Source organism: Hyperoodon ampullatus (assembly GCF_949752795.1).
Source record: "Hyperoodon ampullatus genome assembly, chromosome: 8".
NCBI lineage: Eukaryota > Metazoa > Chordata > Mammalia > Artiodactyla > Ziphiidae > Hyperoodon > Hyperoodon ampullatus.
This window is the reverse complement of record NC_136921.1, coordinates 11,393,083-11,408,586: the sequence shown is the minus strand read 5'-3', so window position 1 is coordinate 11,408,586 and position 15,504 is coordinate 11,393,083. Positions and strand designations below refer to the sequence as shown.

Sequence of the window (15,504 nt, the reverse complement as noted above, 5' to 3'; positions counted from 1 at the left end):
AAGGCTAACTCAATATATTATTTAAGATAACAATCTCTTCATAATTTACAATAAAAATAAAATGAAAGTTTATATTTTATATAATTTAATATACAAGCAGATTTTATCTCAAAAGATGCTCTTTTGTAAGAAAGCTTCTTCCCTTTGGGTAAGAGTTCTATAATCATTTTACTCATGTAATATATAGAAGGAAACAAGACAACCTTTGATCTTTCTCTCTCTCAGCTGAACACCAATAGTTTTCTGATTAGCTAGGAACCCAGATATTGTTGGGAGACGTGGAATATTTATCAGTGGGCTGTAGTGGATAAATGAAATCACCTTGGTAGAGGACACTGATATACTCTTGCATTTCTGTTAATAACCACTGATAACGGTCTGAAACTGGAAAGCTTTTATATCAAAGTTTTGGAAATGTCTTGCCCATATCTTAAGTATTTACCTGGGCTGACAGACCCCTTAATCTGCTCAAAAAAGTAAAATAAACATTACAGCAGAGTTTATAAAATGATTTTGACCACTGACTTTGTTTCCAGTTGATTCACATAATTGGAGACATTACATAACATTTTATATTATTAAAAATATGTAAATGCAACTTTCCTGGAGATTGGGCCTAGTTATAAGTTTTTCATTTGGGCCCATTAAAATTCTGTTTTTTCCAGCCATTCTAATACAAGCTCCTTTGAACTCACCCACCAGTTGTATTGATTTGTACAGACTGATATTTTGCTTTTCCTCAGATTTATTCTATGTGCAGCAGACTTGAACAGCAGATTTTTCCATAGCTCTGTTAATGTGATGGGATGTTTTGAGAAAGTTTAGAGCAAACCACTGTAATCTAAGCTGGAATGAAGGAAGGGGTACTCTAAAGGCATAGCCGCCTTATCCTAGTTCCAAGAGCCAGTCAAAGAGACTCGGGGTCCCATCCTTCTGCTCCTCACGCATTTTGTAGTACTGAACAACTGCATGAAAGATATCTCCCACTTTCCAGGCCTTCTGATGAACCAGCTGCACGACATCTAGAAACTAAAGTAAAGCACAGGGTTAGGCTCACATATCACAGAGGGTTCTCAAAGTTATATCGTTCAACCACTCTTCCAAAGCCAGTGGCTCTCCAGGTTACTTTTTCATATCTCTAGTGACAGCAGACTATATTCTAGGACAGTCTATTTTCTTTTTAGACAGTTCAGATTATTAGCGAGTTCTTTCAACTGAACTGCAATGTTCCTCACAGCAGTTGCCATCCTTCGATTTGGGAAGACTACATGGAATTCTTCTTTCCAAAGTCTATCTTTTAGATATTTGAAGAGTTTCCTCAGATCTGCTTTTCTCTGTGTTGGACTCTCTCTAACAGGACTGTAGAGCATGGTTCCCAGTCCCTTCTATCAGTGTCACAGATAATTTCTCATTGGATGTATACATTTATGCCAAATAAATTGTGTTACACTTTTGGGTAGGGTTATTTACTGGTTCCTCATTCCATCTTGAAAATTTCCCTCCCCCTTCATCAAGTTTCGAGAGACACTGGCTTTCCATTGGAACAGGAAAAGGAAAGATTGAGGAAACATCCTAGATTCGTCACCTGGTTAATGGTACCAGCTTCAGTTGGCCACAACGTAGAAAGTTTATGACTACAGGTGAATTGTGAGTTGGAGCACTGGAAGGTGAGAAAAGCATTGTAGATGGTTTCCTTCATGAAACTGTGGGATGAAGCCCAGAATGAAGGCTTCTCAAACTCCTTAGTCAGATACGTATAAAGAAAAGTAATGATTATAAGAGCCAAAACCTGCAGGAAGTATTTACTTTCATGCATGTAATCTCATTTAATTCTGTCAACAACCCTGTAAAGCAGGCATTTAAAGATGAAAAATTGTGGGTTTGTGAGATGAAAAGTTGGCAGTAGGGTGCATGGTCTTCTAACACTCCAGCCGAAAGCTCTTTCTACTACTGCACCCCATGCATTTTGGTCATAGGAGAATAAGCTATTGATATTTATTTGGAACACTGGGAGAAAGGATAAGCTGGGAATCTGGTATCGTTTAATGAGGATGAAAAACCTATTTGTTAAAAAAAGATGAGGACTGTAGTTTAGTTACTATTTCTTCAATGTTTCCTTCTAGGATTTCTTTCCTCTGCTCATTTCGCATTTGTTCATACTTTCAAGATCAGCCAGAAAATGGAATGCTAATTTTTGTCTGTGTGTGTGGTACACGGGCCTCTCACTGTTGTGACCTCTCCCGTTGCGGAGCACAGGCTCCGGATGCACAGGCTCAGCGGCCATGGCTCACGGGCCCAGCCGCTCCATGGCATGTGGGATCCTCCTGGACTGGGGCATGAACCCGTGTCCCCTGCATCGGCAGGCAGACTCTCAACCACTGCGCCACCAGGGAAGCCCCGGAATGCTAATTTTTTTCTGGTCTTTTCCTCCCCCCTCTTCAGTTTGAATTTGCTAATTCATTTCAATTGCTGAGAAGTTGTCTTATAGAGAGCTACTATTAAATTATGTTTCTTCTCCCAGCTGTGATGGCACTGACTACTGCACAGTTACAGAAATCAGTGCTTTATTGCACTCACTCGCCTTGTGTTGGCTTAATCAGAATAAAGCAATTTTCTAGGCTGGAAAATAAAATGCTTAACTTTTAGTACATGGAAACATAAACATCATCTAAAAGATGATGTAGGGGCCTCCCTGGTGGCGCAGTGGTTGAGAGTCCGCCTGCCGATGCAGGGGATACGGGTTCGTGCCCCGGTCTGGGAGGATCCCATATGCCGCGGAGCGGCTGGGCCCGTGAGCCATGGCTGCTGAGCCTGTGCGTCCGGAGCCTGTGCTCCGCAACGGGAGAGGCCACAGCAGTGAGAGGCCCGCGTACCACAAAAAAAATAAAAAATAAATAAAAAAATAAAAGATGATGTAAAAAGGGAGACCAATGGGAAGCCGATGGCAACTCTATTACAGATAGTAAATCTCCCAGGAAAGGACATCATCTTAGCCACCTCGTTATATCTAGTGCCTGCACCTAATAGGGGCTCAATAAATATTTGCAGAATGACAAAAGGAATGAACAGCAAAATGTGAGTCAAATGCATCAAATGCATTCAAAATGATAAAGAAGGCTATTTGAAATATGGAGTGACATCCAGAATCATTGAAGATGAACCTTGTCTAAATATTCATTCTTGAGTTTTATATAATGTATTTGCACATATATAGTTAAAAATTAGCATGCACATCTTGGGGCTTCTTACTCAATAATTTTCTACTGATAGGACGCTCCAAAAAAATGATTGGGGGGCCATGGATCTAGGCAAAGGCCGGGCAGAGCCTAGTCTGGTGCAATGGTAGTAAGCAGGGAGGAGAGTCAAAGCTGGTCATGGGACAGGTGTCTCATCACACTGTGCCTGGGAGTCGGCATGTATATTGTGGGGGTAAGGCGCCTAGGACCTTTCTTTACTGGTCACTGTAACAGCCATGGAAGGTTAGTGCCAATCAGCTCCATCAGTCTCAGTGATAGAATTTCAGAGACTATTAGTTGTCTGGTTTCCCTCACAATTCTGCCTAGCTTTCTGTCTGTTAGATCTGAAATTTTAGACAGCTTAATCCTTTAGGTTAAGGCTTTGCTCAAAACACAAATACCCTCAGAAAGGGGAACATTACAGGAAGTTACTAGTAATTTACGGAGAGGCGTAAAAATAATTTTGTGAGCTGTTACTTGTTTCTTGGTGTGTATGAAAGATCCCAGGCATGTTTTCTATTGGACAAAGTGGTAGAAACATAAGGCCTCAGGGAAAGGGGGAGAAAGGCTAGGATGTCTTTGCATGATTTGGTTAATCAGACTTTCCCAGCTCTTACTGGAGGTCTAGAAATTAGATGCTCCTAGTGGAGAAGACTTGAACATCAAGTTTCTGAGGTCTCACTGAGAGAGGCTCATAATTCATTGACTTCAAGATTTCCCTCCAGGGTCATCAGTGGTCTTAGGCTAGACTCATCCCTTGAGGGTATTTGCTCTTCCTTAACATGTCTTATAAAGAAGCAGTCAATATAAAGTAAACAGAAATAGAAAATTAGCCTTGGCACCTCTCTTTTTTCTTTCTATACACACTGGTTCACTGGACCACCATCTTATTCCCAACTTTTATCTCTCAGGTATTGCTCTGAGAAAGAATCAAAATTCTAGAACCGATGTCAATATTGGCTAAACCTTTCCCAGAAGGCTGTCTGTTTCAGACCTTTCTGGAAGCCCAAGATTAGCTACTTTCCATCTATTTGGGGCTTGCTGAAGCAGGGTCTCCCACCGTGGTGATGACCATAAGATGCTGTTGACTGGCCAAAGTTGTCAAAGTGCCCCATCACCTAGGCCACTCTGTCAGTAGTTTGTCAAATGGTCACACACTAGAATCTGTCTCATGATTTCTAAATCCAGGCCAATATCCCAATAAAGCAACTTTTAAAAATGATCTGGCCCCACTAAATATAGCATGTTTTTAGGCCATGATGACTTCATCTCAGACATCGAGACCTTGAACCATCTGTGGGGCTGATGAGCAGGAAAGGTCTTACACTTTCTTTTCTTCCTTCATTTAAAAAAAGTTCTAGACAAAAATGAAGCTAAGATTGTGAAGAAACCAGAAAAGGACATTTCTAGCTCATTACTACAGCCTTGAAAAACTGCATTCTATTTAGCAGCTGGTTCTAGATCTTTCACTGTATCTGTCCATGTTTTTGACTTGGGAATTTCATAATCGGCTTTAGTGTGTCAGAGATCTGAGTTTTTCTTTCCATTGCACTGAAATATAAAAATCAAAAATTTTCATTTCCTGCTATTTCACAATCAATAATAATTAGGTTCCCTTCCTATGTATCATAGCTGGCATTTCCTTGAACAAATGTTTTGTCTTAGGTAACTAGAAGAATTTCTGTCCTGTGATGGTATATCATTGGTAGACTCATTTGAAGAAAAGTATCACATGGTAGATGCCTTGTATATTCTCAGGTGCATTTTCTAAATTAGATTAATTGTTTACCAAATCATATGGTGGAATCTATGGGAGTTGTTGCAAGTCGTATGGGTTTTTGAAAACATTCAACTTAGATTTCTGAAAGCAGATACCTTCTTTTGCTCCAAGGTGAATTCCACTTCATTAAGCACAAGTGAGCTGGTCTTTATATTGCTCCTGCAATTATGGCCTGTAGAGTTGTGATTCTCAGCCTTGGTTGTACCCTAGAACCCCCAGGGACCTCGAGAAAACCCCAAAGCCTGGGTTTCATCCCAAGAGGAGAGTCTGATTTAATTGGCTCATGCACTGGGGTCTATAAAAGCTCTCCAGGTGATTCTAGCACACACTGAATTTGAGAGCAATGACAAAATATTCAGTTCAAGGCAGACAGTTTCTTACATTCACAAATGAAGAGACAATATCTGTTATGGACTGAATGTTTGTGTCCCCCCCTTCCCCACTTCCATTCATATATTGAAGCCCTAAGACACAAATATGATGGCATTAAGAGGTGGGGCCTTTGGGAAATAATTAGATTTAGATAAGGTCGTGGGGATGGGGCTCCCATGGTGGGATTTATGCCGTTATAAGAAGAGGAAGAGATGCCAGAGCTCTCTCTCTGCTACATGAGGGCACAGAGAGGAGGAAGCCCATCACCAGGAAATGCATCTGCTGGCACCTTGATCTCAGACTTCCTAGCCTTCAGAACTGTGAGAAATAAATGTCTGCTGTTCAAGCCACTCTCTATGGTGTTTTGTTAGAGCAGCCTGAGCTAAGACAATATCTAATTCTGCCTTATTTTTCCTTCCTTTGTCATGTATTTTTTTTCAAAACTGAGACTTAAAATGTATTTTGGGGAAAGTTAGGTTAACAGTAAATGCCATCAACATTTTCTCTCTCATTCTCCCCCCACTGCTTTGCATATGGAAAAGAATAAGAAATTAAAGGTGAGGCCACTCCTCTTCTGACTCCCACTTTCTTAGGAAGGTACCTTTACATCTGTTTCCTCTTTGCACATTCTGTTCTATGCACTGCCTTCAAGAAAAGGAAGTAATTCTCAAAATGAGCTTAAAGAGGAGAAAGGCACCTGATTTATTGCGAGGCCAGTCATCAGCCCATTCTAGCTCACAGAAGCTCATTGAATTTACACAGAAATAAAAGAGCTAGAGAAAATAATGCTTTGGCTTCAAAAGAGCAGAGCAATTAGCTGGTTGATATCTATTTTTAAAAACAATTGCTCTCAAGATTCCCCCCCATCGCTGCTTTGAATTAAGTAGATTAAATTTAATTGATGTCAAGGTCATTGTGAATTAAATTCACAAACTGTTTTAGATTTTCAGGTGTTGGAATTCTCAACAGTCTTTCCTCTGGAATTTAGCATACTTGAAAGCCACCTCAAATTCTGCCACTCCTTCAAGATATTTCTTATGGAAGGGAGTCTCAAATTTTGGTGTTCATTAGCATCACTGTACTTGAGCAAAGCTGTTAAAAATGGATATCTCTGGGCCCCACTCTTAGAAAGTGAGTTCCAAGAAGGGGTCTAGGAATATGAATTGTAAATAAGTGTCCCAGGTAATTCTGTGCATTTGGCTCCTGGTCACAGGGTGAGAAGTACTGTTTCAGTGTGCTTCTCATTTTCCTTGTCCAGAATAAGCTCCCATCACTTTCACGTTTGGTCTTTACAACCTGAGCCTCTTGGTTTATGTTCTCCCTACCTTGGGTCCTTCCTAGACTGGAATATGAACTCCAAAAGGGTAGGATATTTTGTCTCTTTTGTTCCCTGAGTCCCCAGAGCCTAGAACAGAGGCTGGCATGTTGTACGTATTCGATAAACTTTTCATGAATGTTCCGAATGTACGACATTCAAGTGGACTTGGAATTTTAATGATTAAACAGAACACTAAAAGAGAAAGCTTGAAAAGGTGTCATTTATCGGAGAGGAGTGACAGTACATTGGGCACCCAGAATGTTTGGAATTTGCCTTTTGAATAGAAATAAGGCTGGAGGTAGTTACAAGCTGACATTAGGTGCCCTTCAACTCCAAGGCCAGGTTCACAGGCAGTGGTGGGAAGGATGAGCTGCTTCAGTATTCATTCATGATATCTTCTACCATTTTAGCTCATGCTTGAGGCCACCATCAAGGGAGATGTGTTGGCTAAATTAATTTTTCCAAAAAGTTCAGAATTTACACAAATAGGGGCTCAGGGTATGTATCTGTGAATGGTGTTTCATACTCCAGTGACAGTGGGGGAATGTCATTGCTGAACTTAACAGAGACATTTCTTTAATCTTCTCCAAGCCGATGAGGAGTTAATGAGACACTGCTGCTCTCAAGTGACACAGCCTCCTCAGTAGGAAGCCACAATCTCTCTTTCATACCACTTGAAAATGGCCACTTAACTTCCTGGTTAATTTAAAAACAATCAAAATGAGGTCTTCAAATGCACTATCGATAAAAGAAAGGATGTCAAAATTTTGCATAAGGTTTTGCTTTATTTCACAAGTTCTGTCATAGAACTGGGCACAGGCAGTGCCCTTTTATGGAGAAGCCACTATGTGGAGAGAACCCTAACTAACTCAGAAAAAAACTGTTAGAAGATTCAGTCCATAAAATTACATTACTTGGAAATAACCTCCTTGAACTGATGTTAAATCGGAGTGAAACATCATTAATGTTTATCTTGATAACACTAGTGGAACATTTATATTCTCAGAAAAATAGTTATGAGCAAAGACAGGCATCCTCTTTGAGAACTGAAAATCAGTGAGGATAAATAAATATCATGTCAAAGCATCATGTACATAATTAAGGTGTTAATGACATATTCCTTGTCCTTTCATCTAAGGGGAATTTATGAGACATATATTCACATAGAGTGTTACATTGTTTCTTCAAAATGGTGGATTGTATAAAAATCTACTTCATTAAGAGACCATCTGAAAATGCACCAGGTAATGCTTTTATTCAGGGAGAGGCTCGAGATAAATTTGGAAACCAAACTGTCTTTCATTTTTCCAGGAAACTGAGAATGTACTCTGGCTGAGAATCTTCTTGTTCTCCTCCCCATGGCAGGGGGTCTTGGGATTGTGTATGGCAGGAGAGAGGGGTCAAAAGTGAAGTGCTCTTTCACTGCATCCTTTGCACTAGGCAGGCTGGATGGTAAGGTGGAAGGAGAATTTATTAAATAGCAAACCACTCATCACCTTGCAAATAAAGATATGCCAAGCATGGGATCGTATCTAGATTCAGAGAGCGTAGAGGTGTAGGCAGTTCTAGGCCTGAAGAGAAATATGAATTACTGGCTGGACAGAGAGGCTGAAGTGGAAGAGGGCATGGAAAATAAACTGGGTCTCCTTCTCGATTTTTTCAGTAGCCAATCCCATTGGCTGGGGATGCAGACATAGATACGCTGTTCTAATTACCATGTGCCTGAGCAAAAGGGCAGAGGACCTTTAATTTCAGGCTGTAGGATTCTGGCAGTGAGGGTTAAAACACAGTTACACATTTAAAAATGTCTAGATTGTAACTCAAAGGCAATCTAACTGGAGAGAGACACACTACTGACAGGTATCTGTGGAGAAAGTGAGGTTCTACCACTAGGCTCAAATATCACTATCTGAGGGCTCTCTCATGGACTAGCTTCTGAGTACTGAGTTGCTCATCAGTAAAAAAGGGACAATAATATCCATTCTGCTCTTTTCACAGCGTTGTTGAGAAACAAGTATAATGAGTATGTGGAAGTGACTACAAGACATTAAAAAAGGCACTGTGGCAGTGATAGGCAGTATCCTGAAGCAGCTTTCAAGATTTTCTGTCCTAATCCTCAGTACTATGAATAGAATGAGATAATTATGCCCTTATTATTTTATCTTACATGGCAAAAGGGATTCTTCAGTTAATTTTGAGTCAATCAAAAGGGAGGCTATCTGGTGAACCTAATCTAATCCAATGAACCCATTAAAAGCAGCAAGTTTTCTCTGGCTAGTGACAGAAGAAGTAAGAGAGACTGACAGCATGAGAGCATGAAGGGACAGTGTGACAAGAAATTGGGCAGCTTCTAGAAGCTGAGAGTGGACCTCAGCCAATAGTCAGCAAGGAAATGGGGACTTCAGTCCTACAACCACAAGGAACTCAGTTAGGACAACAACCCTAACAAGCTCGGAAGCTCATTTCTCTCTACAGTTTCCAGATAAGTGCCCAGCTAGGCCGACATGTTGATTTCTGCCTTGTAAGTCCCTCAGTAGAGAGCATGGAATTCGCCCAAACTTCTGAGAACAGAGCTGGGTATTGTTGTTTTAAGTTAGTAAATTTGTGACAGTTTGTTACACAGAAATAGAAAACCAATATAACAACATTATTATTAATTTGAATTTTTTAAAAAACATACTTTTAAATTATGGAAAATTGAGCTTGAAGACATTGGTAGATGGATTCTTGCTTTAACTTTAATAACTGAGATTCTATAACAGTAAGTGGTTGGTCTTAGAGAAAGGGAGTTAGATTGAGAGTTGCTATTAATTTAGATGTTGGCTAGGGATCTATTTCTTAGCTTTATATTTCTAGGTGGAGAATAATAATGAGGAAGCCCATCCATTGCAAATCTGTCACATAGGGAATTAAAAATGCCTTCTCTTTGACACCATGTCATAGTTTAATTATCAGGGTGGCCTCACATTGCTGATTATTGGCTGAGGTCCACTCTCAGCTTCTAGAAGCTGCCCAATTTCTTGTCATGCAGTCCCTTCCCTTCATGCTCTCATGCTGTCAGTCTCTCTTACTTCTACCACTAGCCAGAGAAAACTTTCTGCTTTTAATGGGTTCATTCAATTAGATTAGGTTCACCAGATAGCCTCCCTTTTGATTGACTTAAAATTAACTGAAGAATCCTTTTTGCCTTTCCTTCTCTACTTTTTATTTAAATGAATGTTATGAAGAGGTTGGTTCCAGAGTGAGGAAACACACACAAAAATAAGACTCTTAGAAAAATATCCTGTCTCCTCAATTTACTTTCTCATCATCACCAACTAGCTAAGACAAACTGACGGTCAAAGAATTATCATGATTATATTTATGCAAGTGGAAGGTTTCAAAGTTCTAATCACAATTTTAAGGTGAAAAGTCAAGGAAAAAATTTAAATAGGTTAACTGGGCATTTACTGAGTTTTAAGCAGGGATAAAACACAAAGCATTATGATATACAAGCAGGAAACACGGTACCTTTTCGATTCTGTTTTCTTGAGATTTCTTAAAGTAGATAGTGGGGATCCCGAGTTCAGAGGCAGCTATCCACTGCAGAGTGGCTCGAAGCTCAGTGTCAGGACATTCTGGCTCCAGGTCAAAGTTGATCACCAGCAGGCTCCCCTGGCGGTTGGCCTTTCCCACTGGCATTCCAGAGGCACGTTCTGAATACAGACACAGCTGCCTTATACTTTCCATAGGAAGATCACAGGCAAATTGTGTCTCAAAATTATGGGAATGTGGCTTACCCTCTATGTTTTCTGCCTGTCCTTTAAGAATCTCGTTTTCTTCTACTAATTCACTTTGGGAGAAAACAACAATATACGGTTGGTAATGTTTAAGGAAGAGCAAGCTGTAAATGCTAGATGAGGTGATGGGTCTTATTGATCTAAAAGCTTCTGAAGTTTCATATATTTATTGTTTTTGTGGAATAAACTAAACAAATACTAGGGAAATGTCAACGTGGCTATTAAGTAGGACTACTGGGTCTGCAATGCATAACACTACCCCTAAAATAAAGGCTAGGTAAACTGCATGATTTTAGTTGGGATAATTGGTGTGGGAGACTCTGAGAGATGCAAAATTTCTTCTTCTCGACCTCCTTTCCATAAACCTTCACAGGTTTGAGCAGTCAAGGAAGGATTTTGTAGGTAAGTAGATCAGATCTGAGGACTTATCCTTCTTCTGTATTTGCTTGTCATTTACAGAACCATATATTTCCATCTTGAGACAATGATATTTTTCTACACTATGATAACAACATAAACTTGCATTTTCATTTAGGAAAATATTTTTCTACCTATACTTGGTTCTTTGACCTGAAATAAGGGAAAAGACAATCACAAACTTTAGAACTTAAGAAGGGTGACAATATATCTCAATTAGTTGAAAATTTTCTTTTTCTTTCTTTTTACTGGGAAGATGTAGTAGGCTGGGGGTGGTTTAGAACTAGATACTCATAATGGAAGTGAGGATTTCATTAAATATAGTCATGTTCAACATCTGAAGTGCTTTCACATAGTGAGTACTTATCAGGGAGACTTGTAAATAGTGGGAGGACTCAGTTAATGCTTTTAAAATAAGAGTATATGACCCAACAGCTGAAAGGAAGTGACCATCTTGGGAAGCCCATGGTTGTTCTGTATTTTTGTCTTGTCTAGAAATTAAACTGCAGGTGCTCTTAAAAATGTGTCTCTATGCGAGAGGATTCTCCCTTATATTCTCTGCTACTGCTAAGATCTGGCTAATTCCATTGTATTCCTGATGTCTAGAGAAAGTGTAATTGTTCTTTCATGAGCACCTAATTATTTGTAGAAGGATGGCCAATTTCCCAAGGGTCTAGATTTTCTGCTAGATCTCTATCCAAGTGACATAAGTGAAATGACATATAGTAGATACAATTTCTACTACTATGGAGCTGCAGGATGCTGATATGGATACAGGTGATCTTGGTTTTCTCTATCTGTAGTCTGTGGGGTCCTAGGCTCATACTGGGGAGAAAGATGGACAAAATACCTAAACAAATGTTTCCTGTAGGAGAAAAATAAATTTACCCCAAAGTGTTTTTGCTTGTTTTGCCTCCTTTAGAAAACAAAACAAACCCAAGATAATGTTTATGTTCATCTCTACCTGTGAATGATGGCTGTGTGGAACAATAAAGAATACACTGCAACCTTTAATCACTGAGAAATATTCCCGCAGGCAGGATACCTGATTAAATAGTGAAATAAAAATGATTTAGCTATAGATAATAATTGAAAAAATAGATCAGGGAGCAACTTTAGTCCTATACTTCATTTTCATTTTTCTGAAATTTCAGAAATCTCCAGATAATAAGTCATAATGGTCAAAAATAGGTTTCAATTCATTTAATTTTCCAGGACAATCACAAACTCTAGATATAGTCCTGACCTCATATTGCTCTCCCTTTATGCACCATATTTTATGACACACATATTGTACTTGGTCTTTTAGAAGGTCCTCATCTTGTGGGGGGCATATATAAAAATGACACATTCCACCATGGTGTCATTTGGTATTAGACTCATTAGTGGCAATAATCCCAGGTGTCTACAAGTAAAGGAAAAGCCTTTATATTGTATTGAACGATAGTCTTTGCTGGTTGGCATAGTACAATTTAAATGGATTTTTGTTTCTCTGTGTCCAACTAGGTAAAATGACATATATGTCTGATTATATGGATAAGCTTTATCCAAAACGATTATATTAGAGGGGGCAGATTTGAAATCCAGAAGGCAGGTGGTGGGAAGGGTGAGGCTACTGCAGGCCTGAGCTCTTACTCCAGGGACATGAAACCATACACGTCTGGGAACCTCAGCAGGACAGACATGATGAAACCAGTGGTCAGGAACAACCTGAATGATCAAAATGATTGCCGGATGGAATCGAGTAGTGGTCTCACAATCACTGCATCTCAGTGGCTACTTACTTAATCATGAGAGAAGATGGCATGTTTTCCTGATAAATGTCCAGGTCCATAATGCCAAGACTGCTAGTGGCACTACTGTTGCCATTGCTGACAAAGCAAAAGTTTACATATTAATGCCAGTCTCCACCACCTGGCCACACTGCTGACACTGATGTTCCACCATTCTAAGAGGTTCTTCCTTTGGTCCCCAGAAGAATACTGCTTAGTGTCTAGGACTCCTAAATTGATGTTTATTTCTGACCAAATCAGGTGAAAACACAACAAAAGGCATTTTTAGCTCAAGCCAATCATCATCATCATTATCATCATCATCAGTGTTTCATAATTTCTGCAGTGGTCATACCTGGTGGATAACACCTAGTGGGTGACAATCAGCATGACTCCTTTCTTCCCCATCCTAGTGACAGTAAGGATGTTTATCCATCAGCAAGAGTCTCCTTGAGTATACCTCCAGAGACTAAGATACTTCTGAGAATGCTGTCTGAGGGGGAAGACACGGGAATGCTTATCTGCCTGCTTCTTGGCTTTTGACAGAAACCAGCAATGCATGTTCTCTTTTCCCTTTGCCATTCAGGGGGTTTTTGTCAGGGATATTCTATAGGATATGCATTTGTCTCATTTTTTTCCTGAGGGACTACAGAATTTACAAGTACAAAGTTGGGCAATGCCAAAGTTTTATAACTCCTTTATCTTAAAATCTTTGAGAAGGAGCAACACCTGATACTTTGTGTGTTGTAGAGAAGGAGAGATCACATGTTGCAACATTTTTGTAGGATGCACAATCAACATATTGTCTAGTTACTAGCCTGGAATTTGTTTACTGAAACACAGAAGAGTTGAACCCATTTTTAGGTTCTGTCTGTACTTGCAAAATGGAATGCATCCAATTTCACCAAACTCACTATATTTCCTCATACCTTCTCTATTTTCCAATGACGTCTCTTCCATGTAAGGTTTGCAAAGCGTGAGTGCTGGGGTATCGTGTAATGGGACAGTCTTCCCTCAGGAGTTCCATGAATAAGCAACTAAATCCCCTCATTTCAAATTCCTGTCTTGGTTTTTGTGTGGGGTACTGAATGTATTCACTGATTGAAATCTGAGGTAATTGCTCTGGAGGTAATTAACTGTATAAACTTATGCTAAGTCCAGAGATTCAAATTCTCTTTGCTTTTTATCTCTATAGGATAACATTTCCCACCAGTTTTTGAAATTTTAGATAAATCATTTAACATTGTGAAATTTTCCTAAGTCTAAAAAGACTGAACTGTCAGAGGTAAAATTTTCAAGGAGCCATACAGCCAGATGCATTGGAAGCCCATCTTCCAATTGGCCTTTCTGGAAAATCTGTGGACTTGTTGACCCAGTATCAAATAAGATTTAGGGTAGAAACATGAAGATTCTTTTCATTCTCACCTCACAAAGGACTAGTTTTTAGTTTATGTCTCCTGATTGGCTCAGGTCCTCCCAAATCTGATCTCTCTTTAACACCTCTCTAGCTTTTCTAGAGCAACAATACAGAGGGCAGGCAGAGAAAGGGGAGAAACAGTCAGGCCAAACAACACAAGACAGTATGGAAACGCCTCATGTAAACCCAGCCTGTCTTGCATCTGAAATACAAATGAACCAGAAAGAAAGTATCAAACACACCAGGTGTAATATCAGCTCTTATTTAAAAACTCACAGTTGTCATCATTGAATGAACTAGCTGGAGCTTGCAGAGAAGGGAACACAGATGACTCTCAACCTTGGCCAAGCTAATTGAAACCACAACTGGATATTAAGATAGCTCTCAGCACAAATTATGACTGGCAGTCTTTCCTTTTTGCGCTATTAGGGACCCTTTGCAGAGAATGATTAAAATGCATTTCTGGAATCTGTATTGAGACCTGTTTCCCTGGTAAGTCATTTAAAGAGCAGGTACCTCATGGATCGCTCACTGAGCTGCAGGAAGCTGCTGGTGTCATCTGGGTTGTCTTCGTCATTGGCGAGCTGGGACCAACTGTCCGTGCTCTCTCCACTGCTGCCGGGAGGGTTGGAGAACTCATCGGGGGCTCTGCCTTCTGTTGAGACTTCAGCCTCTGGTACATCTCTGGCATCAAGGCTGTCACTGTAGATGGTAAGATATTACTAAGAGTGCAGGCACAAGACTGACCTTTTCAGGGGAACCTCACTGCATGCTCTGTTGAGCATGGATCTCTGCCATAGTGAGCAGGATGTCCTAGGACATAGATGGAATCCTTCTTTTAGGCTAATCCTCTGCTGATGCTGTAGGTCCCATTTTGCCTTTTCAGGATTACTCTCTACCAGCTTTCTTATTTCTTCATTTGATCTCTTTCTACTGACTCCCTCCGTTCATTTAAAAAACATGTTGAAGCAACCTGGCCTGCATACATAAGAATTATTGAAGGTCAGTGGTGTTTAAAATAAAGATACCCAGAGCATCCTTCCCCTGAGATTATGATTCAGGGGTTCTGCAGGAAGGCCCAGAAACCTGCATTTTAAACAACCACCCACGTGATTCTAATGCAAGTTGTATGTGGACCATGCTGGGAGAAAAACACCTAGCCCAGTTCTAGTGGTTTACCAAACTATTTTGCCTGTAAATGCCTCTATACATATTTTTCACTTGCAGCCACCTTTTTTTTTTTTTTTTTTTTTTACCACATTCTCTCCCTCTGAAACCTCTGATTTATAGCAGCATCACTTTTCTGGATGAGCACCTTTTTATATCAAGCATTTAACCTTTGATCTAACAAGCTTTTTTCTTTGAAACCTTTCCTCGTTGGCTTCCCATGAATTTCTGCCTTTCTGGACACTC

The 15,504-nt window shown here is 39.9% G+C and overlaps 1 protein-coding gene across 3 annotated transcripts in view; it reads right to left on the bottom strand.

The window, feature by feature from the left end:
- Nucleotides 1-885: 885 nt before the first annotated feature.
- Nucleotides 886-15,504, bottom strand: part of SPHKAP (SPHK1 interactor, AKAP domain containing) — a gene marked incomplete at both ends in the record, with an annotated part of 140,133 nt that continues 125,514 nt past the window's right edge. For 2 of the 3 annotated variants that reach the window (XM_079710544.1, XM_079710543.1), the window contains 5 exons: nt 886-1,029; nt 10,217-10,401; nt 10,486-10,538; nt 12,687-12,773; nt 14,608-14,793. In XM_079710544.1, coding sequence (XP_079566670.1) covers nt 886-1,029; nt 10,217-10,401; nt 10,486-10,538; nt 12,687-12,773; nt 14,608-14,793 — 655 coding nt within the window. The remainder of the gene's footprint in view (nt 1,030-10,216; nt 10,402-10,485; nt 10,539-12,686; nt 12,774-14,607; nt 14,794-15,504) is intronic. The other variant, XM_079710545.1, reaches the window with a different exon arrangement.